Source organism: Rhipicephalus microplus, chromosome 6 (assembly GCF_043290135.1).
Source record: "Rhipicephalus microplus isolate Deutch F79 chromosome 6, USDA_Rmic, whole genome shotgun sequence".
Classification (NCBI taxonomy): Eukaryota; Metazoa; Arthropoda; class Arachnida; order Ixodida; family Ixodidae; genus Rhipicephalus; species Rhipicephalus microplus.
In genome coordinates this window covers 196,019,448-196,046,856 of record NC_134705.1, presented here as the reverse complement: position 1 = coordinate 196,046,856, position 27,409 = coordinate 196,019,448, and the positions used below count along the sequence as shown (strand labels likewise).

General features: G+C 46.5%; 1 protein-coding gene across 2 annotated transcripts in view; it reads right to left on the bottom strand.

The window, feature by feature from the left end:
* Nucleotides 1–6,461: 6,461 nt before the first annotated feature.
* stnB (stoned B) overlaps nucleotides 6,462–27,409 on the bottom strand; it is a 53,787-nt gene continuing 32,839 nt past the window's right edge. For both annotated transcript variants that reach the window (XM_037418216.2, XM_075867462.1), the window contains exons 3-9: nucleotides 24,867–25,124; nucleotides 23,697–23,871; nucleotides 21,148–21,316; nucleotides 13,540–13,621; nucleotides 8,450–8,665; nucleotides 7,939–8,074; nucleotides 6,462–7,391 (exon numbers count right to left, since the gene is read on the bottom strand). In XM_037418216.2, the coding sequence (XP_037274113.2) occupies nucleotides 7,042–7,391; nucleotides 7,939–8,074; nucleotides 8,450–8,665; nucleotides 13,540–13,621; nucleotides 21,148–21,316; nucleotides 23,697–23,871; nucleotides 24,867–25,124 (1,386 nt within the window). In that variant the 3' untranslated portion in view covers nucleotides 6,462–7,041. The remainder of the gene's footprint in view (nucleotides 7,392–7,938; nucleotides 8,075–8,449; nucleotides 8,666–13,539; nucleotides 13,622–21,147; nucleotides 21,317–23,696; nucleotides 23,872–24,866; nucleotides 25,125–27,409) is intronic.

The window sequence follows — 27,409 nt, the reverse complement described above, 5'->3', positions numbered from 1 at the left end:
CATATCTCCCACGCTCCTCTGATTACTTTGAGACTTTTCGATTCCGTGTCCGCCATGTGGAACTCTACGGCTGGCTGTAGCGACTCAAAGCTGCCATGAACGGCGCAATTGGGCAGCACGGATAGCAGACTGTGCAACATCGCCCTGTGGCCACTGAAGCGCTCGGTCAAGGCAGATCATCCAAATACGGGACGAAGCATGTACGTCTGTAATGTTCTTCGAGAGATGAGGAAGCGTGGTTTTCTCTCTACTTCTGCGAACCAATTTTCCTGTGTATCTCTGGTTGGACACCGAATCTTTTTGCCGTTTGTTCACGTGATTCGAAAATCTCCTTGAACTGGTCCTGAGCATCTTCTTCTATGTGGCTGCAGAGCTCTGCTTGAGCATCAAGTCTACATCCTCGAGGGCGACGCTGATGCCCACCTAATTGCCTTGCAGGTATTCAGACGATCGGAGCGTTAGACTGAGAAACCTTTCACTCACTGCGAGATAGACGAGAAAGTTGAAGCCGCACAGACGACTGTGAAGTGTGGAAGCAGTATTACTTTTTCCAGTTTCGCTCTCCGGGAGTTCTTTCAGCAACTCGACGACGTCAGGCAGCGCTTCAATGAAGAGCGCTGATCGACCCACCTGGTCTCGAAGGATTTGTAAAGGCGTGAAAACGTGCGCGATAAAGACTCGAGGTGCTTCTTGAGAATGGTGGTTTTCCTTTTTCGAGAAACTTCTGATATATGAATAAATTTCGCTAATCGTTGCGAAAGCGTTTTTGAGAAACTTCCGATATATTAATAAATTTCGCTAATCGTTGCGAAAGCGTTTCGGATATTGCTCACCTTAGATGCGTCGTTCAAGCGAATGTTTAGCAAATGCGAAGAGCAGCGTGTATAAACTGCTGCTAGAGGGTATACGTTAATTTCGCGAATGACAGTCTGCACCCCCACGAAATGGACAACTCATGACGGCTGATGAAACGGATCCAAAAGTGAGAAAATCTTCTATGATCACATTTTCATGCTCTACCTACCACACAAAGAGGGGGAACTGCTCAACTTGTGTGGCGTCAGTTGTGCCATATGAGCGAGAACGGAGCAAAAACCTGACTCTTTCACAGCTTCAGCGATTCCGTCTTGTATTGCCTTGCCGCAGTCAACTCGTTTTGGATCGTTGGGCCAGTGTAAAAGGGCATTTCCACCGGACATCTTTATGTGCCGGGCAACAATATACAGGGCAAGACTCCCTTGCCCTGCAGCGCAACAGTGCTCTAAAGTTTCTGTCGTTGTTTGCAGGTTAATTCTTGCAATACAAATCTGCCGCAGTCTATGTCTCCCCTCAGCGCAATTTCTTGACGGCCACAGAGCAACATCGTTTCAATGAATGTCTGCAGCATCGCCTTTTTATTTAGACTCGATTTTTGCTTGCTTGTTAAGCTGAAGACTGATGTCGATTTTTCCATGAAACAATTACAAAAATGGGTTGTTTTGCGCGAGAAAAAAAAGTTCTCTGCTCGAAAACACCTACCCCCCCCCCCCAAGAAAGAAAATTGTGGTGATAGGAGTCGGGCCCCCCGCGCTCCCCCCGACTACTGGCCTACTGTTGTGGCGACAAAATTACTGAAGCTTTTAAGAAAACAAATGTATTTGGATTTTTGTTTTTTTTGGGGGGGACACCCAAAGAAAAATCAATGAAAAGCCATCTGTTACAGGGTATTTTGCAGAGAAAACGGAGTTTGGCACGCTTATCCGCATCAATCGGTTTTCCTTCTTCCATATGCCATCAACAATAACAACGAAAACCTATTGCGCTTACTCACACGCAGATAGCCTACATTTTCAAAATAGCAATTAAATGCAAAAAGAGTGAATATGAAGAGCTGCGATAAAACACATGTTAGGCGTTAGGCAGGGAGGAAGCGCCCGATTTGGTGCCACGACGAAGAAAAGCCGCATACGCCTGTGACCGATGAACAAGATCTGACCGCGCCGTATGATTGGGGAAGCGCCGCGCAGATCACAAAACTTGACATTATCCCCTCACTCTGCTAACTCGTTCGCGGTGTGATCGCCGCTGCAACAGTCGTCACTTGACTGAGAACAGCTTGCGAGCTCAGAGCCCTGCGTCTTTCGCCGCTGCGTCTTTCGCCGGCGAACTCGCAGGGAAACGAGCAAACCACGGAAGAGCGACCACTGACGGGACAACTAAATGATCTTGTGAACTTACCGTTTTCTAAGCCACTACGCCAAGTCTTCAGCTGAGCGCCACAAGGATTGAAAAGTGCGCGCACAAATTTTCGCGGCGCGCAAAAGCCAGATTAATGTGCGTGCGGCCATGAGTGATATCAATAGCCGTAGGACTGCGCCGATTAGCAAGGGCTCCGATATTCGTTTCGGTTTCTAGCGTCTAGCGTCAGAACAAACGCGTAAGTGTAGGATAACATATGCAAGTACATATTTAGAACACGGTATTTGATAAATCTATTTTGAAGATGCGTGTACGCGTGTGCGCTCTCAGTAGAGTATACTAGTACTGTAGTACACTGTACTCTCACTGCGGCTAGCAGTGTGAAGCATTTCTTAGCTAACTTCGGTGACTTTGACCAAGGTTGCTATACTGGACATTGTTGAATTCCGCTAGAGTGTACTAGAACTTTTGAGTGGCGCGACCGAAACGCTTTCCTCTTGCTTTTTCCATCCCCATCTTGTGGCTAAAGTAGCGGCGGCGCTGCCATCGCCCAATCTACCACAGAACACAGAACACAGGTAGGTGTTCTGTGGTCCAAACATGATAATCATGATATGCGTGTCATGTAAAACATAACTACATATATGCTACGCTCATAGCACGCTCATGGCCATTTCACTAAATTTGGTACCACGTGACGTGAATAGACGACGAAGGTAAATGACACGTCCAAACATAATCATGATATGCTATGTGTAATGTAAAACATGACTACACGCTACACTCATAGCGCGCTCGCGGAAGTCATTTCGCTATCTTCACATATACGAAATTCGATATGTGACGTGAATTAATGACGAGCACATATGCCAGGCGCAAACATGATAATCACGGAATGGAAGTGATGTACGGCATAACTAAGTGCGTTCACCTTGCAACGCTCTGCTTATTTTAAAGTGACATATCCACTGCAGAAGCGTACGCATTTGGGCTGGTTGGTTCATGTTCACAGAAGTTAAAAAAACAGCGCTAAAAAGACGGGACAAGAAAGGACAACAGGACAGGGCGCTGACTAGCAACCAAATATGTTTATTTCTTCAGTCAGCATACATATATACCACCGCACTATCGCAAAAAACAGCCTATTTGGTTGCTAGTCAGCGCCCTGTCCTGTTGTCCTTTCTTGTCCCGTCTTTTTAGCGCTGTTTTTTTAACTTCTGTGGACATATCCACCTTCATCATCCGTGCTTCGCATATCATCGATTTCCACTGTACGTGGGATCTGCCTTTTTTTTTTTAATATGGGCGAGTAGCTGAGCCATTTGTAAATTTGTATATGACACGAAAAATAAGACCGGTTTTCCAAGAAATATGCGCAGTTACAGCGGTTATCTTTCAGTCACATAGCCGAATATGAGCCAGCATCTGTCAACACTTGACAACGTCGCGTTGAGGCAAAATTGCAACGTTACCCTTACATCTAGGGTGCGACATTGCTGAATGTTGAGCAACATATCGCAACATCGACACGCTAAAGAATATTGCGCATCATTCAACAACAATGTATGGGGGCAAAGCCAGCTCCATACATTGACATAATAGCGTAATGGGGGGAGGAACGAACCTTTGCCTCCTTGATGACGTCATGGACGCAGATTCTGAGGGGAACCGGAACTCCACGGTGGCAGCTTTGATGAGAAACAAGTTGCGTATACAGGGTGTCTTAACTTAACCTTAGCCGGGGTTAAGTTAACTTAACCTTAGCCGTGGTTAAATTACCTCAGTTAGAATATTTTTTGTGTTCTAAAATATCGTTTAATTAGATCTGTTTAATTAACTAGCTTTCAAGAAACAAAGATAGATAAAACGTTTCAATGAGAAAGTTGTAGATCGGTTAGCGAAACGTACGATTAGGCAGTTTTGAACTTTATATCTGTTAGGTATTAGTGTTTTTCTGCTAATTACAAATGCCCGTGAAATACCAAAACAAATACCACACGACAAACCCACTCGCGCGTCAGTGCGCACGATCATTCTAGTGCTCCCCAACGTTCCGCGTACGAACGACCATAGCATTTGCCCCATTGTGCCGTCTCGGCAGGGCCGCAACGATGGTGGTGGCTTTACAATGAACACGTTTTGCTATAGGCCACAAAACCACTGTGACTGCTTATCGCTGTCATGAACCGGTGTGAGGGAAACGTGTCGTTTGTACGCGGAACGTTAGGGAGCACTAGAATCATCGTGCACACTGACGCGGGAGCGGGTTTGTCGCGTGGTATTTGTTTTTGTATTTCGCGGGCATTTGCAACTAGCAGAAATACACTAATACCTAACAGATATAAAGTTCAAAACTGCCTAATCGGACGTTTTGCAAACCGATCTACAACTTTCTCATTGAAACTTTTTATCTATCTTCGTTTCTTGAAAGCTAGTATAATTAAACAGATCTAATTAAACAATATTTGAGAACACAAAAAATAGCCTAACTCCAAGCAACGGTGAGCAACATGCATTTGGTTGCGTCGTAATTACGTGTTCCAGCATATATTTAAACTCCAGCTAAGGTTACGTAAAACACCCCGTATATGCGCGAAAACAACGCTGCAAAAACGTCTCTGCGGGCAAGAGTTGATTGATATGTGGGGTTTAACGTCCCAAAACCACTATATGATTATGAGAGACGCCGTAGTAGAGGGCTCCGGAAATTTAGACCACCTGGGGTTCTTTAACGTGCACCTAAATCTGAGCACACGCGCCTACAACATTTCCGCCTCCATCGGAAATGCAGCCGCCGCAGCCGGGATTTGAACCCGCGACCTACGGGTCAGCAGCCGAGTACCTTAGCCACTATATAGACCACCGGGGCGGGGCGAACGGGCAAGAGTTAATCGCAACTCCTGCGTGCTATGTCAATGTATGGTGCTGGCTTTGCACTACCCCCCTTCGTGCGCTTGTCAACGCCCTTATTAGTTACAGCAGTAGTTACAGCTCATCAGGGCGGTTCAGGAGGAAGATGGTAGCACATACGGTTGTTGACTTCGTAACGCCAACCAGTGCATCACTCCAGGTGGTACCTCCAATTTCACTTCTCATCTATGCAGCGGGCTTTACGAGGTCAGCTCTATTCGTTAACCTGCATTTGACTACGTATTTGTATATTTGTTATTTTTTGTTTCCTCTTCTCTTTTCCTTTCTTTTGCCCCATCTTCCTTTCCCCTGTGTTTCGCCTTCCCGAAACCGCAGGCACGCATTGTGCCCCTATTTCCTCAACGTCCCCGTGTTTTCCATGTCTACAAGCCAGATATTAATAATAGTCATAAATACTCATATATACCAACTCACTTGTCCCTGTCAAGGCACGCTGTAGGCAGCAAGTTCAGTATCTTCTATGATCCACTCAAGAAGATATGAACCATAAATAGAAACTCTAGGCCATGGTAATTTGATACAGATCATTCAAACTCATTTAGAGCAATGCAGAGATATTCAACAATAGAAAATATGTCTAGTTTGAAACCGCAATCTCATCTGGCAATTGTCCTGGTCTTGGCCACGTATGGTTCCCAGTCGTGAATCTTGTGGAATAAATTTTAAAAAATAGCTACAGATTCTTTATAGCTGTGGAGCTGGTGCAGCATTAACAATTGGACAGACTAGAGAACTAATGAACTTATATTAATTATAAGGAGGTCCTCCAGAGTGAAACTAAGAAAGTGAAACTGACACTTCATGTTGGTCATGTCATGTGAGCCACAACCGGCAATGAAATTTATGTTAGCTTAGATGTAAGGTAAATGAGAAACAAGACCCACCAAATCCAAAATGGTATGACTGGCATGCAAGCAAAGCACATAACATCTAAGTTTGGTGGCTACGCCAGTGGTCTTTCAGCACCGACTCTAGACCACCAGTCCAATCAATTTCTTGTTTGCACTACACTGGTTCTTCAGTACGTCAGGGGTTCATGCAAAACCAGTTACACCGAAAACAAGACAAAAGTGCCATCACGGTGCCTGAGTGGGTAAAAATACAGCTAAGTGAGCAAGAAAACCACGAATTGCTGCCAACTAGCCTGATAAGTCACCCTCTCGAACTACTGTGATTGTTCTTCCCATTAATGTTTAACGAATTATTAACACAATAAATAGTTACAGCAAGTGTATGTTAAGTGTTTCTTCTTTATTTTCCTTCAGCAATAATCGGTGCCCATACAGACACACCACGTGCACATACACCTCCCGGCCATGAATACACACAGAGTCGTGCAACAAATGAGTTGGTCACTCTATTGCCAGCTGCAACAGCAGAGGCATTTATTTGCAGAGAGTGCCACATCGCCTACAGCAGACACAAAGATCCTCTCTTCTACCAGGCTTCGAGCCCGACCAGCAGGTTAGGTGGTTTCGCCATCATCTGCGCGGCCGACACGGTCGACAGCACAGGAAGAGGGCATCTCCTTTCTTCCAGGCAGCCAATGTAGCTCGGCCAAGCGATCAAAACGGACCGCTACCCGTGGCGGGTAGGCAGCGTGTGAACCAGCTAACGGCCGCTGCAGGTTTCTCAACGAGGTGGCAAATGTTACCAAGCGATCACAGAGTTGACAGCAGCCAGTGGTAGTAGCGGTAGTGTACAGAGTCAACAAAAAACTCCAAAACAAAGAAGTGTCAATAATACATGCACGAGAAGAAAACGGGGTCTTAAAATTCTTTCTTGTTTTCAACAGGAACACATCATTTGTGTGCGTAGCACAGAAAACTGAACACTTGACATACATTGCTGACTAGATAAGGGCACTGCGCCCCCACACGCAAGGGGCAGCCGAGGGAGCAGCGACACATGCGCAGCACTGCGGCAGCACACTCAGTCCGAGTCGTCGCTTGTGGCGGCGGCGGTGGCGGTAGCGGTTGCCGGCGGCTCATACGGGCCGGCCTGTTGGGCTACAGCGGCCAGACTAGAGATTTCAGTCTCTGACGGGGGCACTTCCCCTGTTTGTAGCTCTATTTCCACCCGGTACTCGTGCTTGGACAAGTAGCGGACGTACTTTTCGGGAGGATTCTCGTTGGACACCGAGATGGAACGCACCGTGGTATGCGACACACTGGTCGCCGGCATGGTGAACTCAACGAAGACGTGTTGCTCGAACGAGGCGGGGATCTGGTCGAAAGAGGTCAGGTCTAGACGAAGCAGGAACAGTTGACTCGTGTAGGCACCTGTAGTGCGATAAATAAGAACCGTAATGTGGGCAAGCTGGTTTGTGTTTGCGATGGGAATGAATGGTGCAAAGCACTGATGTGCGGAAACACAGGCCTTACAGCGATGTTACAGTAGCCTCACATGATACACTGTTAAGCTGTTCTTACAAGTTGCAACCCTGGCAGATGGTTTCAAGAAATATTGACTTGAATCTAAAAAAGAACAAAGCATGCTTACCTAGACAACAAGCCCCAACTTTAAAAAATGCGTGAAGGTGACAAGGTGTCACCACCAGCATGAATTGAAGCCCAACAGGTAGCAAAACAAGTTACGTGCAATTCCTATATCTAAGCTTCGCTTTTTGAAGCACCTTACCAAATATTGATCTTGGACATTCCTTTGTTTAGCCTAACTGTATTTATGTTGGAGTGTTCATCACATCACTATTAGCCCACGTTTTTGGTGATAATGAAGTGATTAAGCATTAGAAACAAGAAAAAGGGAGTGACACAGTTAAATGAAGCTGATAGACATAATAAATGTGTACAAATCAAATGTCATCACCTTGACCCTCCTTGGGCAACCGAGGAATGCGCCATACAACTGCCTTGTGGGCATGTTCATATTTGGCTTGCCCCGTTGAAACTTCTATGAGGCTGGTCTCTAATGGCTGGGCAGTGCCCATGATCCGTTCCAAGCCCTGAACAGAGAAGAACAGAGCGTGGGTTGTGAACTTCGCGAACAATCCGACATCTCGGATCTAAAACAATGTGTTCAGGACTAGTTCAAACTTCACAACAACCTTTCATGTCACAACAAACATTTCAAATATCGTAAAACAGTCTGACACAGTTGGTATTCACTATAAAAATTATATCAGAAACTAACTTCACTAACGTCAGGCCAGCAAGACCTCGTCGCCCACATCAGAGCTCACAAATTCTTCGCATACTGTCTGCCAAGTTGAAGAGTGTGCGAGGACGTCGTGTCCCTTCTACTTTTTTAGTCTGTGTCAGTTTTTCGCAGTTTTATTTCGACATAAATAGCTGCTAGAAAAGGAACAATAAAAAGGCACCTTTATCTTTCCGGGCCTCCTGGCAGCTGACTTCAGGGCACCGTATCGGAAGTGCTTCTCCACCCTGAACAGGTAGACCCAGCACTCGGGAATTGGGAAGCGGATTTGCACATCCTCGCAGGGCACCTGGCCGTGCTTGCGGCTGTGGTAGCCAGGCACCAGGACATCCGCACGGAGTTCCACATGCCTCGGCGACACCCGCATCACAACCTTCAGCTGTGTGGAACAGCACAGGTATTGCACGTTTGAACATGCAGCAAAGCGTACAAGAACAGTTAAAGGGACACTAAAGAGAGACAATGAGTTGTTTCAGATTGACAAAATGCACTCTAAAAACTGTAATGTCATAAGTTTCACTGTCATAAGTTCATTATTACAAGAGAAAATTAAGGTTGAAGTTTCATTTTTGAATATCGTGCAGTAAACTCCGCGTGTGACGAAAGAAATTGCACAAGGTATTTTTGTACTTTTACGACTTTGGCTGGATGAAATTTTCAGAGACTTCTTATGCTAAGTCTATGGCACCCACAGATTACAATGGACTTCAATTTTATCGATTAGAAGCTATTGCCTAGAACCCAGTAGATGCCTTCAAAAATTTATGACGTCACAGTGCTTGCTGAGGGACTCTCAACGTGCAGTCTCCACCCACAGATTCTTTTCGCACATTTTCTCGCTTACCAAGTGTTGTGTCGCGGTAAGAGTGGTGTTTTTGGGATTGTGAAATTGTACTTTGCTAATACGCAAAAAAGTGTTTTGCTCTTTAGTGTCCCTTAAAGAAACTAAGAAAAAAGAAATTTGCTACAAGAGTGTCTCGTCGCTAAGGTTTTCACCGCTCTTTAGACCTCTGTACGTGACAATGAACATTGCCAGGATAAAAGAGGGGAAAGACAAGCCATGTGGACTGGAATACAGCTTCAGATGAGGCCAAGCTCAGTGTGGTTGGGGGATTTCTCACTGTGCACTTGTTGCACTGCGTACTACAACTGCTCATCGTCTGGGTTAACGAAAAATTTGTGGTTGAAACTGAGAATGGGGAAAGAGAGGACAGAAAACAGGATAGGACACCAAACTCATATAGTTTATTTTTTGCACATCATCTAAATATACATATTTCCAAACATTTGCACGATGCAAAACTGCAACACAGCACTGTCTGAAAATAGGCGTGCACTCTTCGAAAGAAAGACTGACTGAATACAGATGCGACCATCCCCCTTCTGAATGTTAAACACAGCAGCATCCTGGCTAACTTGAGCTCCACTGATTGCGGGGCTAAGGCCTTTGCATATGTCAGAGATTTTCTCTCTAAACGCCAGGCACTTCTTCGGATCGAGGACGAGGAATATGGCCCGTACATTATGGGAACACGGGGTACCCCACAGGGAGCAGTGTTATCACCATTCCTTTTCAACATTGCTATGATGCGCCTTCCAAGCGAATTGGCCAGGGTGGAAGGCACACAACACGCAGTATATGCCGACGATATTACAATCTGGACCACTGAAGGGAGCCTTGGTGAAATGCAGGAACGCCTTCAGCAGGCCGCATCCATAGTCGAGGCGTATGCCAACGATTGTGGACTCCAATGTGCTCCAAACAAATCAGAGCTTCTGCACGTTAGAGCGAAGCCAAGAGATAAGTCAGCCATACACATCTCCCTGTCTGGGGTTCCCATCAGAGAGGTGGAGGAGCTCCGGATTCTGGGCCTGTTCATTCACCACAGACTCAGACCGGACTCCACTATAGCGAAACTCAAGAGAATAGGCGAACAGGTAGGGCGCATGATCCACCGCGTTTCCAACAAGAGGGGTGGTCTGCGGGGCAGGGACGCGCTTCGGCTCCCCATGCCTTCGTGACTAGCCGGATCCTCTACGCCGTCCCATACCTTCGCACTAACAAGCAAGAAGACGAAAGAATAGATGCCATCATTCGTAAGGCTACTAAACGAGCTCTGGATCTCCCGGTGGCCACTTCCAACGCCAAACTGAGGGCGTTGGGTGTGCTCAACTCCTACCAGGAGTTGCGGGAGGCCCACCTTATGAATCAATATACGCGGCTCGTGCAGACGGCTCCCGGGCGCCGCCTGCTAAACCGCTTACATATACAGCACACTTGCACTGCAGAGGAGGCGGAGCGTATTCCGGAACCGTGGCGGCATATGCTCTCGGTCGCTCCACTCCCCAGTAACATGGATAAGCACACGCACGAAAGCAGAAGACAGGCGCGGGCTCGGACGCTTGAGAGGCAACACGGCTCCCGACCTGGTGTATTCTACGTAGATATAGCAGGGCCTTCGCCTACGGGATTTTACACGGCCTCTGTAGTTCACCGGGAAAAGCATGTCAATGGGCTCTCGTTCCAAGCACAAAATCCAGAGCGCGCTGAGGAAGTCGCGATAGCGCTTGCTGCTGCGGACCCCAACTCGAAAGTTATCATCACGGACTCCAAGAAAGCATGTACTCATTACTTGGTAGGAGAGATATCCCCCCTAGCCAGCCAAATTCTAAAACGGGCTCTCGCTGATCCAGCCCCGAAACGCATCGTATGGGCTCCTGGCCATCAGGGCCTACGAGGTAATGAGGCCGCTGACGCGGCCGCCCGAGCGCTTACCCACCGGGCTCCTCACCTTGGCTCTTATGACTCGGAGGCCAATACACCGCTGCTGCGGTTCAAAGAAATTCTCACCTATTATCGTGACACTCACCGCCTTTACCCGGCTCCTGCAAAGGGGCTGAGTAAGGCGGAAGAGCGAACTCTAAGGCGCCTGCAGACAGGTACTCTACTCTGTCCTGCAATCCTAAAGCATTTCGATGCGAACACAGATGGGCGGTGCCCACACTGTGGGGAGACGTGTGATATCTTCCACATGGTGTGGGCATGTCCGAAAAATCCCCACCTACCCCCTTCCCCTACCCCTTCCCGAGAGGCATGGGAGACTGCCCTCCTCAACTGCTCATCACTAGAGTCTCAACGGGCTCTGGTGAGACGGGCGCGAGTAGGGGCCTCGTCATGCGGTGTCCCGGACTAAGGACGCCGACCATGTAGCAGGGTCATGCTTTGGCCCCGTACCTCTCTTTTTTATAATAAATGTTTTTCATCATCATCATCCCCCTTCTGGCATCATGTCCAGTATTTTGTTTTTAGATGCAAAGCACCTTATGAGCGAGCTTTATTCGGCAGCATCCGCGCTTCACAGCACATGCAAATACCCTCCCTTTCTCTATTCTCCTTCACTTCTCCCCTCTCTCCCCTCTCAACACCGACGCAGGCAGTGTCTGCTAGCGAGTTTCTTGATTGAAAAAACCGACTGCTCGTGCTGCACAACAGTTCACTGGCCGCCCTGTATACATAGGCACTGAATCTTAACCTTCAAGGTAGTGCCGGTCGGAGATTTCTCTAGTACTTTGTTAAACAACAAAACTCGCAGCATGCGCATTAACTAAAAGCGGACTGCAGGTCTCTGCGTCTAACTGGAGTCTTCCACCTCTTATTGCCCATTAGCAGCGGCCGGCATGTTTCAGTAGAAAACACTGACTGGTCCATCGCTGCGTGCTTTACGCCACCCCAGGTTTCTCTTCTGCGCAGCGTTGTGACGAGCACCAGCGTCAACGCTGCCGCCAGTGTAAGCTTTGGCACCCGCTGCTCCGCATCTACACACGGTTGCCTTTAACAGGAGACGGCGTAATTTTTCCTCATTCTCAGTTTCAGCCAGAGATACTTCGTTAAAACTTTGCACCAACTCACCAAACGTAATACTCAAAAGTCATCTGGGTGCTACAGAACTGTGTCACAGCAGCAACTTACTAAACCGTTGGGAGAAGTAGTATTTATGTTATCGCGGTGATGCTCAAACAGCACAGACTGAGGTCCGGTAAATGCAACAGCAGAAAGCCTTCTATCGACAGCCAAGTGCAAACCACTATCACGGCAACCATTGATATGAAATTACGACGTTTTCTAGACACAATCACTGGTAAATGCCATACAATATACGATCTCTATGTTAAAGGGGCCCTGCAACACTTTTTGAACATGGTCAGAAAACGCTGCCGATAAATAATAGAGGCTCCCGACAACACAAGAGCCAAATATTACAGCGCAGCACGCGGCCTGGAATTCACAATAAATTATCAAAGTCAGCTAAAGATAGCTCGACAAAACACAAAAAATAAGCCCAGTAAGCCCATCTATTAGCCATTGGCCGATTTGAACACGGCTCGCTCGGTTGTTACAGAGGTCGCCGCGAAGAGCCGTCTCTTGTCCACGCGTGCGTGCCCGATTGCACTAAAAAAGTTATGTATTTGAAGAAAAAAAAGAGAAAGAAGTGCTCAAGGTCACAAGGCGCGCATGACGTTTTTTGTTTGCGCCCACCATCCCTTCCTGCTTAGCTTCCAGCGCTTTCGTCGAAGCGAGAGAAAAGAGAATGTGATTGCAGCGTGTGGCAAATCTTTGTAACTCCGCTCGTATTAGACGGATTTTTATTGCGGCGTTCGATCTGTGAGGTAATACGCTTTTCCAGTGAATTCATTCCATGGTTACTCAAAAAAGTGTTTCAGGGCCCCTTTAAAGGAACACTAAAGAGAAACACTAAATCACTCTAGACTTACAAGTTAAATTTTTTCGGACTCCATCGTCATTACCATTATGACAGTAGCTCCATTAATATAAAAGAAAATAAAGGTTGCGCTTTCGAATTTCGCGTGAAAATCCTGGCACCTTAATGTCAGCGTGACGTCACAAATTTTGACACCTTTCTTCATTTGGCTGCCTTCGTAAAATATAGCCTCAAACTTTCGATTTCGTGTGTGCAGCTTTCTCTGAACATAATGCAATTCATTCTTAGATAAAAAATTATGTAGGCCCAAGACGATGGCACTGCCTATGATGTCACGGCAAGCCCTTGTGAGAAACTCAAATTTGTGTGAAGTCCCATATCTCATTTTTGTGCATTTTCTGCCTTATCAAATGTTTTTCCCCAGCAAGAGTGCCATAATCGCTAAGTGTGGAATGATAGTATACTAATATAAGATTAACTGCTTTTCTCTTTATTGTCTCTTTTAACGGAGCTAGGCTGTGTAGACCCTTACCTGCAATGGCAGCTCCCGTGCTTTCGGCGGTCGTATCCGAAACCGCATCATTTCGAAGAGGCAGGCATCAGGAGGGTGCAACCTGCATTGGTAGCGGAGTTTTCAAATGTTGTCGTTATGATCATGCACTCAAAGAAACCCCGGTCGCACAACAAGTGCAGTGAACCACAGCCTACTCGCGCTAATTCAAGCTTGGAAAACTGAAATCATGGTTCACTAATCCAAACACAACTACCAATGAACCCACTTTATGTTGAAATTCAGTCTGATTAAACGAAATCCACAGGAACCAGGAAAATATGTTCTGTTTAACATGAGTGCCACTCATTGGGACGGAGTCTAGTGTATGTAACACAGAATATAAATATATGTCATACATATATGTTGTATGCGTAGACATCGTATGCGATATCCTATCAAAGACGAATACCCAATATAGCATTACAAGGCTTCGCTACAATGCATACACCATATATGTATGTATGGTATACTATATGGTATACAGAGGAACAAATATGTTAAAGTAGTGTTTCAGTCGAAGACGTTACCCACACATGTAAAAGTTGGGTACGTGAGGCACTCGGTACGTCCTTACGTACCAAAACCTCTGCAATGTCATAAATGCATGAAATTTGGGCACGTTAGTGCAGTTTGCAAGGGTGCAGTAACCTGCAAGCATTGCGGTGGCCCCCATGATGCTGATAACTGCAATGCTGTGGCCAAATGCCCAAACTGCTCAGGCGCCCACGACGCAACATCAAAGGAATGTCCCAAAATGAGGAATGAAATTAGTATCCTGAAGAAGATCGTTCGAGACCACTCCACTCACAGAGAAGCTGCAAGGGCTGTACGGCGCCGTAAACATCGTTCGCGACACCGACGCAAACGAAGCAGCAGTGCTTATAGCTTATCGAATTCGACACACAAAACCGTGCCCTTACCACCTCCTAGCCTACTTTTGTTGGCCAGAAAGGAGGATACAGATGCTCAAATGCCAATACAGTCCACGCAAGTACAATGTAACCAGTCATTGGCTCTCCCCACGTCGGAGACTCAGTGGCCTTCACTACCGTCAAGAGCTACGGTAGCGCCATCATCACATAGTGCCCCTACCTCCAATGAAGAAAACAAGAAGATGGACAACACAGATGTCAAGGCTATGCTTAAAAATTTGATGGCTTCGATGCGTAAGATTCTCAGCAGCCTAAACACTCCCGCTGCTAAGGCGGCTGTGCAGCTACTTGAGGTTTTGGAGCCTCTTCTACTGGTTCTTCAGTAAGTAAACATGGCACTGATGTTCGAAGAACGCATGCGCCAGTCGCTTGTTATGCAATGGAATGCCCGTGGCCTACGTGGCCGTCTGTCAGACTTCAGACAATGGGTTTTTAAATATAAATTTCCTGTTATCGTTATATGTGAACCGAATATGGTTTCACCTTTTCGTATATCTGGATATATCCAGATTTGGTCCCGCAGTGATCAACGTACGAGCAAAGTTCTCGTTTGTATACGCCGTGATTTGACATTCTTGAGACATGAATGTCATGAATGACATGAATGACATTCTTGAGACATGCGTCGCATACCAGCAATGATTACGTGAGCCTGACTATAACACATAAAAAGCGAACATTCTCCGTAATAGGAGGATACATACACCCAAGCGCACAGATGGACTGCCTCCACCTGGGGACCATTCTTCAAGCAGCACAAAGGCCACACATTGTGATCGGCGATTTTAATGCACATCATCCTCTCTGGGGTAGCACTACAACCAGTGGCGTAACTAGGGGGGGGCAAGGGGGTACAAGTGCCCCGGGCGCCACTAGGGAGGGGGCGCCAAGCCGAGTCCTCGGGTTGGCGCCCCCTGGAAAGGTTGTCAATGTTTTTTTCCGTAAAACCGCCTGGAAGGGGGGAGGGGCGAGGTTGTAATGTACGACTGGAAGTGGGGATGGTGGTGAAGGAAAGGGTTGCCGCAATGGCTTTTGCATCGGGAAAAGGATCCTCTATTTTCATTTTGCTGCGCTACCTCCGTGCCTTCCCATGACCCTCGGCTAAGCTTTGTTTTGTGCTCCGCAGCACTGGGTTAGATGAGTTTCAGCGAACCCCACCAGCCTCCCAAACCACTTACTGAAAGCTTCCCTGAAACCAACCACGTACGTAAACAAAATAAAATAAAAAAGTTCGAATGCACCTTTTTTGAGTAAGAACAGAAAACTCCAACGAAATAGCCGATCGTCCAACGACTAATCGTCCACGCAGCGGCGGAAGGAAGGGCGAATATAATCCGTGACCTCGGCACCAAAGGCTAAACAAAGGCGTTTATTCGCAGAGTTCTCTGGAGGAAAGACGGAGAAAGCGTGACACGACGGCGACGTTTGTTGATTCCCTGCATCGCGGGCGCCAGCAAAGCAATAGAAGGGCGGGGGTCAACGTTTCCCACATGCCATCCACCGCCATGGGCAGGTTCATCCTTTGGCCCAAAGAACACGCACCTGCGAAAAAAGCGCAGAGCGTAGTGTACCCGACAGCATGTGCCGACTGCCCCGCTTCGTACGTTGGAGAAACCAAGAACTTCCCTGAAAGAATGCGGCCGCACAAGGATGACCTCCATCAATGGAACAGCGAACGGAGCGAAACGGCAGAACACTCCGACCAGTTTAACCCCCATACCAGACCCGAGGGCGCGGTGTCTAGCTGGTTGCTTTGTTTTGTACTCACCCTGCATTCCTTGGGATGCACAAATAGCGCGAAAGCTTAGGTACGAGAAACTTGGGCCTGGGAAGCGCCCGTGCCGTCAAGCTTTTTGCAGTGTGGACTGGAAGAGAACAATGACGGGTAAGGGACTTCCGGAAGTTTGAATAAAAAAAGAAAAATACTATACAAAAACGCGGGCGTAGCTCATCGAAATCAGAACTGGTGGCCCTTGGCCTCCGAAATGGCCCGCCGCGCGCCAGTAGGCAATCGCGGAAGCCTACATTAGCGCTTTTAATGGGGGGGGGGGGGGGGGGGGATAATGAGGGGCGCGGAAATATATTTGCCCTGGGCGCCGTCCTATCTAGTTACGCCACTGACTACAACGAATTATCGCGGAAAGGATTTAGCCAATTTTATATACAACTATGGACTAAGCGTACTCAACGACGGATCACCTACATTTGTTCGTGGCACGTCCTACAGCAGCTGCCTCGAACTCTGTTTCGTTTCCAGAAACCTTCTGTCTTCCGCATGTTGGTGCACAGATTTGGACACTCGCGGCAGTGACCACCTTCCAACCTATGTTCAGTTCAGGTGGTTTCGCCGCACGCACACACGCTACATCCGTCAAACCGACTGGACACTGTTCAAGGCATCTGTCAAGTCTGGCTGTGAGCACACGACTGATCCATCCGAGGTAGAAAACGTCATTGCTTCTTCACTGCGTGACAAAACCAAACAGGTTAACCTACCAATGCAGAGATCAGCAGTTGACTCCCAATACGAGGCCCTTCGTGCAATCCGTCGCCGTGCCGAACGCCGATACAGACGAACGAAGTCACCTTCAGACCTTTCCGCCTGTCGTCGAGCTCAACGACATGTTCTTCGGCATCTTGACAAGATTGACAGGCAACGTTGAAGAAATTTCTGTGGATCTCTGGACCCCAGGCAATCTCTATCTAAGGTCTGGCGGGTGGTACGAAGTTTGCAGACAACTCCCCAACAACATCAACCATTTCAAGCTGTTGCTCTACATCAGGGACGGACAGAAGTTGAGATAGCCAGTGACTACTGTAGCCTCATCGTGGACACCACTGATGATCTTGCCACTAATGAGCTTCTTACTACCATTGCGCCTCCATCGTCTGACGAGCGCCTTGATGTACGTTTTACAATACATGAGCTTGACGCTGCGATTTCTGCCTCCCGCCGATCATCAGCACCAGGACCTGACGGAATCACGTATGCTGCACTCAACCATCTTGATACAGAAGCACGACGTATCCTGTTATCTCATTATAACACCTCATGGGAGTCAGGAGAAGTCCCAGCTAACTGGAAATGCAGTCGCATTATTGCACTGCTCAAGCCAGGGAAGTGTCCTTATGCACTTTCCTCCTACAGACCAATCGCGTTAGCCAGCTGCGTCGGAAAAGTGATGGAAAGAATGGTACTGGCACGATTAGAGTGGCTTCTAGAGAGCAACAACTCCTTTCTTGCATTTATGAATGGCTTCAGAAGAGGCCGATCTGCCATTGATGGTGTGGTCGACTTGATCACCAGCGTTGAAGAGGAAAGAAGCCGACGCAGACTAGTGGCGGCGGTCTTCTTAGACATTAAGGGTGCCTACGATAATGTGCTGCATTATGCGATCCTTGACGCACTGGAAGATTTCGACATCGGTGGACGACTGTACGCTTGGATTTTTAGCTACCTTAGGGACCGCACCATTTACATGACGACAAGTAACGGAGACACCGATCGATATAAGGTTCATCGTGGTGTTCCCCAAGGAGGAGTTCTCAGCCCGATCCTATTTAATGTCACAATGATCGGCCTAGCAGCAGAACTTCCCAGCACGGTGAAGATCACTGCATACGCTGATGACATATGCATATGGGCATCTGGAACTACTCGTCCGCAATTGCGAGCTCGACTACAGCGTGCAGTGACGATCACATACAAATATCTACGACGTCAGGGGCTCACTCTTTCAATCGACAAATGCGCAGTGCTTGCGTTCACGCGCAAGCATATGTCGCAATACCCGATATTTATTAATGGGACAGCGATACCTGCTGTAACGCACCACAAGTTTCTTGGGGTTGTCGTACACAGAGATCTATCGTGGACGAGGCATGTCGCCGTACTTAAATCTAAATTGAAGAGCTTTGCTCTCATTCTTCGCCACGTAGCAGGAGCAAGATGGGGCCCATCAGAATCATCGCTACTTCAATTATACAATGCTCTATTTGTGGGATACATTCGATACAGCATGCCGGTGCTTTCCAATATGGGACCTAGTTGTGTGAAGACACTCGAGAGTGTTCAAGCTCAATGCTTACGAAGATGCTTGGGTCTACCATGCTGCACTTCAACAAATGGGACAATCGCAGAGGCTCGGGCTTGTCCCATCAGTGTATACATGCTCTGCGAGTCACTTAGAGTTCACCTACGATTACTGAGCAGACACAGACAGCACCCACTGTCAGTACTACCCGCCACTCACCCAGATTGCAGTTTCTCAAAAGTAATATTGCGGCATGAAAATATTATACCACCAAGGTTTTCTCCGCCAAATGCCCCTGCAGTGCCACCATGGGTTCTGCCTAAACCACCTATCTCTTTTACGATACCTGGAATTACGAAGAAGTCGCTCATTTCTTCTGTTGGCCTCAGACAACTGACCCTATATCACATTTATACAACGTACAGTGATTCTCTGCACGTGTACACCGACGGATCCACCACGCTAAACACCTCCGCCGCAGCCTTTGTCATCCCAGACATGGATATCGCTCGACGATTCAAAGTGGACCATAAAACCACATCAACTGCCGCAGAGCTTGTCGCTATCCGAGAGGCAATAAGGTTTATTTCCGGAGAGCGACCTCGAGCCTGGACGATTTTCTGTGATGCCAAACCCGCTTTGCAAACCATTAATTGCATCATGAAGCAAGGTCCATATTACAGCTTGGCAATAGAAATCACAGAACTTATTCAGGTTGCTTCAACGAATGGCCATCTTATAACTTTCCAGTGGATTCCCGCTCATTGCGGCGTGATGGGAAACGAAGAGGCAGACGCTCAAGCTAAAAATGCCTTAGGCAGTGCCCCTGAAGTACGCATTGCGTTTTCACGAGCTGACACGAACGCCCTGCTTCGCTGCGCGATGCGCAGCTACACACTTCAGCACTGGACCAAACCGGAACGGCGACACCAGCGACTTCACAAATGGGACCCGGAAATGAGGTTCCGCATGCCTCCTAAATTGAAACGGCAACTCACAAGTATGATCCACCGCATTCGTCTTGGTGTAGCGTACACTAGACGTTACGCACATATCATCGGTCGCAGTGACACCGGTCCTAATTGTGAACACTGTGATGTGCCAGAAACACTTGAGCACATATTTTGTGTCTGCCCAGCATACGCACGTGAACGACAAACACTGATTTCTTCTACTGAACAATATCGCAGTAGTTCATTAACTGATGAGACCATGTTGGGCCCTTGGCCAGACACCAACAGTGCAACTGTGGTCACAAGAGCAGTTATTACCTTTTTAGAAACAACTGGACTATGCGCGCGGCTCTAAAATGTGTCTCAGCTAGAAAGAACACTACATACTCACCTCTCTATCTCACCATCGTCATCCATTAATCTTTCTTTTCCCCTTTCCCTTCCCCCAGTGTAGAGTAGCAGGCTAAAGCAAACTATCGCTCAGGCCGACCTCTCTGCCTTTCTGTTAATAAACATACTTCCTTCCCTACACAAGCACTGAAGTGCTGTTCTCTCAACTTGGTGCCATGTTTGCACTATTTCCTTGCAGTATCATGTGCAAACTGGCCCTTCAGACAACCTTCTGAAGTCGATTGTAAAAGATGTACTCGAACAAGGACAGGCAGGTCAGTTAAAGTAGTAAGGACACTAAAGGCAAATGGCAATTGATGTCCGAGTGAAAGCTCAATGTAAGACGTCTAAAATTGCACTATTATCAACAGCAGTGACTTACTTACCAAGAAATTAAGCTAAATGTATCACATGACATACTTCACGAGTGGGACATTTGCAAAATGATCCCGATGAAGTGAGAGCGTCCGACTACAAATAATCACTAGTAATGAAACTAGCTACAACTAAAATTAACTTTCTGTGTGTCCATAAGATATGTACTACAATTCTGCTTGTTCGTTTCTGTTTGAATCAGAGAAAAAAAGGACTGCCTCGCATGGCTATGGGGAATGGTGCGAGTACTTGAAAAGTTTGGTTTTTAGCTGGTTAGGCTGAATAGGTGGGGTCATCTAGCAGGGCCCCAGTTGAACTAAGCAAGCAGAGCCATGGGCTAAGAGATTGCAGAAAGTTGTTCTATGCTACTGTGGCTCCCCCTACTTTCGCTCTGCTGCTACTGTACTGGCGTTGGTGGCTACGTAGTAAAGGCGGGCAATGTTGGGTACGAAAACGGTGACGTCTAAAAGACCACTTTTACGTGGGTGATTCGAAGTGAGCTAACGCGATGCCAACCACTAAAATGTAGTTTTATTTCAAAATAAGCACTTGCTTGGCACAAAAGTAGCACTACAATGTTTCTGGAATGCTATTTCAGCAAACAACGCCGCCTTAATATTTGCCCTTAGTGTTCCTTTAAAGGCATATTTGGACAGACAAAAATTTTGAGTAAAGCGGACGTGATGGAGCTTGAATACTGACTGATACACCTTCAATTCATACAGTTAGCCAGGCTGTGCTAGAACTTTCGCCACTGGCTGAGGGGGAGGCAAATGACATGTGGCATGCAATGACACTTTCCAAAAGCGCCCACAAAGCACTGTGCCACCCTGGCATGTATTACAGGGCATGCGTGTAACATGCTACACTACGCGTCACGGAGAACAGCTGCACTGAACTCACTTGATGATGCGGTTGTTCTCAAACTCCTCCTGGAGGACGCACGAGTGGAACTCGCAGTTTTCCAGGCGGATCCACTCCTCGGTGACGACGGGCATGATGTCGTAGCGACCCACAACTTCCTTGCCTTGCCGGGTCAGGTCATTGATGCCCACCTCGATGTCTGGCATCCCTGGTCACACAAGTGTTGTTCAAAGCGGGCGTGAAAACCTCTATGCTTTTGGCCAGGTGGTTAGCGAATGTAACAAGCAGGTATAAATTTAGATCTGATATAGTTATTGGCATACCCTAATTATACATATCCTCAGGCAAAAAAAAAAACACCAGGCCTGCTCAGACAAGGGGCACACAAAGGCGTAAAGATGCCATTGTTTTCATAGCCTTCATCTCAGAATGTACTATGTGAACATGCACAGTTATCAGTCCTACCATAATTATACATGAACAGGGGTTGCGAGCTGAAGCCTACGTTTTGACAAGTGGGCTGCTCTTCTCCAGCATTGCAACGGTAGCAGCCTTGCAGAAGGCTTGTCGAAACGTCGGCTCAGCCTCCAGCACACATCCCTTGTTAAATTTTCTATCACAAGCTGCCAACTTCCCCTTCCTGCTCTTTTTCATTGACTAATAATTATATGTGCTATGCACAAAAGTGAAACGACAGAAATTACTGTTGTCATTTTCTGTCTCGAAAGCATTATATGATTGCGGGGGAAGTCATGCTAGAAGGCTACAAAAGTTTGACACCTCAAGTTCTCCAACATGCACCTGAATCAAATTACAATGGCATGAAGCGTTTTCGCTTCAATCGAAAATACGGATGTGGCAACGACGAGAAATAAAGAGTCGACAAACACAAGTGTTCTTCTACTCTCAAATTGTTGCTGTCCTGTTTGTCATCCTAACCTGACCATGACTTGTATAGTACAACGTAGTTGGTAATGTGGCGCGTTAGTTTCCGTAACTGTAAACATCCCACTTCTGTGGAAGACATCAATAGTCGTGGAACCTAACAATCCACATGGACAACTAGTGCACAGAGCAGTCAAGCGCTATGAATAGCAAGCATCTGTGAACAGACGAGTGTTATTGTACAGTATAGTTTTTCCGGTCCAACCAGTATGCAAAATACCCACGGTTACAGAACCTAACAATCCACAAGACCGTGTACATAGTACGCAGAACAAAGTGACGCCAAATAGTAAATAATGATGACAACATGGTTAACAAGGAATTGAAAAGTGCTATAGAAGTAGAAGAGAAAAACGAGAGCAGCATAACAAAGTGGTATTCAAGGTGCAAAATAAAACTAACAAAAAGGCAATGCGGACAACAACGGGCACTACAAGAAATCTTCAGATATATAGGCAGGTTCAGCTAACTTGTGGGCTGGGCTATTTGGGCAGATGTAGGTGCTACCGTGTTCATAATAATAACAATGATGAATAAGCGTAATAAATAACAAGGTAGCAGTTGCTAGAAACAATGCGTAAATGGGGCACTTAATTCAGTCTATTGTTCACCAATTTAGAGACTATTGGGGACTTTTCAACCTGCTGTATAAAAACTTTGCTCCTTACATTTAATTCTCCTGCAAAACATTTTTTGCGAAATTCCTATGCAATATTCTATGAAGGGTTCATAAGAGTTTAGAACTTCCATATAAGTATTCTGTAAAAACTTCATGATTATCAACTGCCTACAAGAGGTTTTATGATGTTGACCCCAAAGTTTTTCAGTCATGCAAGTTGCGAACTCTGCTTAGGGTACGTGCACCAAATTTTGGTCGCGACAAGAGACAAAATCTGCTGACTTGACAAGTTGCGAACTCTCCTTAGGCTATGTGCACCAAATTTTGGTGACGACATTAGAAAAAATCTAATGATTTGGTAGCAATTGTCAACAGAGAAATAAACGAATCAATGGCAATTTCTTGTGTTTTGTGGTGTATACTACCACGTGTGCTGCCACACTGGTGAAGCAAGCAGCACTTTTACATCTGCGATTTACAATTGGCAGATGACAGAATTCTACGGTTTTTCATGAAATAGTTCCCGATTCTCACAGCAGTAACTCATGCAATGGTGTATGAACACTGCAGCAATGACGAGTGGTATCTATCATTGGGCCCAGTTTGTTAATCGATGCAGACTATGTCCAGTGGACCTGTCCCGGTATTCGAACAGTTTCACAGCTGGTATGACTCGGGGAAGTATCATTGACTCTTCACAGCTAAACATTGTTTGGTATGTCCCCTCTTCCCCCCTCCAAAAAGCAAGGTACTCTATGCCTGGCTGTTTGAACAAACCAGCCAAAACGAAGAAGCAACAAGCATTTTGCAACTTCAGACATACACGTGCAGATTGTATTCCTATGCACAACGGTGCTGCTTTTCAAAGCTCGCTCTTTTTCTAGCCCCCGTTTTCTAACCTACAGCGTAGTGTAGCAAACCGGACCTTCATCTTGTCAACGTCCCTGCCTTTTTCTATTCTTGCTCTCCCTGTAAATCTCCTCCCTTTCTAAGAGGTTGCACATAAAATAAATGGCATACTTACCACTAACGAATGCGATGAAGAAGACTCGTACGCGGGCTTTCTGTTGGCAAACGTGTCCCGTCTTGTCCTGCTCGACAATGAACTCGTCTTGCACTGTCACCTGGATCTCTTCAGTCTTGTACGTGAGCGCTCTATCTCGGTGGATCTGTAGCCGGAACAAGGCATCCTCCACGACCTGCATAGCATTAGGTGGCTCCATGGATGGCAGAGGCAAAATGTAGTCATTACCATTGCCTGTTAGTCACGGCACAAAGCCACGTCGAGCAAGCGCTACGACCGTACGTAGTCCGAGACAGCTCTGCAACATCATCGCTTATGTCACTGTTAGTCTATGGCAAGTTGGCAGTACAACTGCCCCAGTCATACCATCATGGGTCACTGTGGTTCTACAATGAATGACATAAGCAAGTTTTAGTACTGCATAGGTAGCGTCAGTGACAGTGTTGGATATCTAATAGAGGCTTTTAGCTTGTCTGGTATTTATTTAGAGGCAGAAATGTTTACAAAACACCAAGTTACAGGATTATGGGATCAACATCTTGTGATACTTTGTGCAACCACAATTACGGACATGCTCGTTTCTGGCTAGTACCCTTGAGGAAAAAGAGTTTAACAAGGCAACTCAGAGTATTGGGCTACTGCCAAGAATTCACACTCGCAGAGAAGTAAAATGCCCCAGGCTGATGTGATAACAGCTCTATGGTTGCCAGATTCCTCTGTGCCCCTCCAAATGACACCACATATCCAGCCTCTCATGTTTATGGCTAAAGTATTATAATGATAACGCAGGGAAATTTGTGGACAGACTCAGTCTCTTTAACGCCATGTTTCACACCGAATGTGTGCAAGGCATGTTCACACTGTTTTATCTTGCATTGCTCGATGGCTGTAGAAGTTTTGGTAGAATTGTAGTGTGCTTTGTTCACTCAACAGACTAATGACTCGCTGGCCTTCAAAGCGCCCCAAGTAGTGGCCTGTCCTTGACCACTGACTCAGTAAACTATCGGTTGGAAGGCCTTACGAGTCCCCGTGTGACAAGGCTCTTGGTTTCAACAGTTTTGGTCATACAACAAAGCAAAACATCACAGCAAGCCATGTGCCCTTTAAAATAATTGTTTCTACTAGTACACTCTTCCTCATACCATAGGCTTTCGAAGTGCTGCTACGCACCTGAATGAAGCTCTTGAGGTCTTCGCAGCTCTGGGTGCCGAGCTTGAGGAGCTGCGAGACCTGGGGTGCATGCTCCAGGGGCAGGCCCAGCTTGGCAAACTGGCCGACGCTCGTGATCTGGCCCTGCATCACCTTGGAGATCTGGCCCGGACGCACACCCACCCGCTCCCTGTAGAACACGTACTGCAGCTTCACCGTGAAGATTTTGCCATAGGCGTCAAACTGCTGGGCACCCATCTCGGACAACGAGTAGCAGGCCTGCAATGCACCAGCCATTTGTTTTGCACAACAGATGCAGAAGGGCACCTCCGAAAAGCTATACTCGGTAACCCCCCTCCCCCCCCCCCCCCCAAAGAATATCAGGTTTGCCTACAGCCACCGCTTTAGGTCGGCAAAAAAAAAGTGGGACTCACTCAGACTCCTCGCCAAAACTTTCCTGAGCCGAACTCACTTGGGCTCATACTCATGAAAATTTTCTACAATCGGAACCACTCGGACTCAGACTTGAGACAATATTACTTACCCGAACTCACTCAAACTCGCAGTTTGATTTGAGTCCGTGTGAATCGACTCAAGACTGAGATCGCTAACCTATGGCCATCGCTGCACCTCACACAAAAAAAATTCGCCTGAATGCTCCATCGAAATAGCGCTAGACCATTTGCAGTAGATCAAGTACGTCTCAAAGTGTTTCAGATAGCTGACCTTCCCACACACGTTTGTGTTGCTGATTTTATGTCGTAAGCATGAATGTCCTCACGTATTTCGTCAGAAATTCTGGCATCCATGGTCGGCCAAACAATGTTTTACGAGCCAACAAAGAGCCTTCATCTCTTAGTACGCATAGTCTTTGCATTAGGCAAGAAGAAGTTCTTACAGTTCAACCCAAAACAGGCTAGCATGACCGTCTTTGACAGGTGAAAAGCATGCACGCCATGACTCTGTTGGCGGAGCTAGAATTTTTTTCAAGTGGTTACCGAGTTTACTGGTAGCTTGAACCACTGCATCCAAAAATGCACCTCAATCATTCAACTCACAAATTGACCCAAATGGCTGACATTGTCATAACTATGACCAGTGTGAAAATGCATGAAAGAAATGCACCCAGCATCTTCAACATGTTCACGTTGAATGTTATTAACACAAAAGAGTTTTATGCCAGGGTCCACCACGGCTCCACTGACATATTTCCGTCATGAATATGAAGTTGTAAAATATAAACTAACAGATTGCAAAGAAAAAATGAGAAGAAATAGTTCCGCAGCAGGGCGTCGAACCAGCACTTTATGCTAACCACTACACCATGGAGCGAACCTTCTTCATCTTGGTAACGGCAAGCCATTTATATACACCATACACCGTTTGACAGTCCTCCAAGCTTCGTAACTTCAGCGCGCTTTCGTCATCAGTAGCGCAATGGCGCGACAAGCCCACGTTGGGCGCGCTCTAAAGGCCGTCGCCTATCGCGTTCCAGTAAGCGCCACCTCCACGAAGCGTGGTCTCTCCTGCGCGCGCACCTATTAAACTCGTGATTCAGTAGAGCTCGAAGGTCACTTCGCTTGCTGTCGCTTTACGGAAGGAGCATGCTGCTCACACACGAAGAAGTAGGAACTGCGACAGTTGTTTGCGCTCGTCCTATGTATACATATGCATTGATTTCATGAGTCTTTCTTTCTGTTTTTCTGTTTGAACAGCGTGCCTTAAGTATCGTGCTGCGACAGTTGTTTGTCTGCACTTGTCTTGTGTGTGCTCATCTCATTCCGAGCGTGCTTCTTCTTGAGGTGCGCGCTGCAAGTTTTGAGCTGCTTGCCGTTCTTTGTGTGACATTGCACTTCGTTGCTGTAGCAATCATTCCTTCGCCATTGTGGCAAAACAATGCACAATTAACGCTCAATTGCCCCTGTTAGGTCGCATTTTACTTTCGTGCTATGCCGATTTCTAAAAATGAGGGATCAACCACATTTTTTTCTTAATACCTTGATCAAGTAAAGTATAGGCTTCCAGTCTAGATGTACTTTGGAATATGGGGGAAAGCCTGCCAATGCACTGAGAAATCAGAGAGATTTAAGACTGTTTTTTATGCAAATTACATCAAAATTGAATCATGACATAACAAGCCATTTACTAACAAAAGTCAATGAAAATTTACCTCATCCTTATTATCGTGAAAACTAATTTATGTTCATAATGGATCGGGAAGACTGAAGCAACACAAGAACATTTCTGGTGCTCTATGCTTGATTCAAAATGTTGCAGGATGACAACACGAGCATTTATGAATCTAAACAGCTTAGTCTAGTTTTCAAATATTACTAAGCAAATCAGAAGATGTCATGCGGGAACAGTCACTGATGCCAACAAATTCAACAAAGATGCTAGGACAAAGGAAAAAAAATATTTTTTTAAACTTGTAGTTACCATTAGGTTGCCATTTCTTTCCGTACAATTAATTAAACTTATATGCTTTCATGCAGCAACATCTAGATCTTAGTATGCAGCACTTTGGAGCATGGAATTGTAGATGATTAATACCAGCTGCCGAG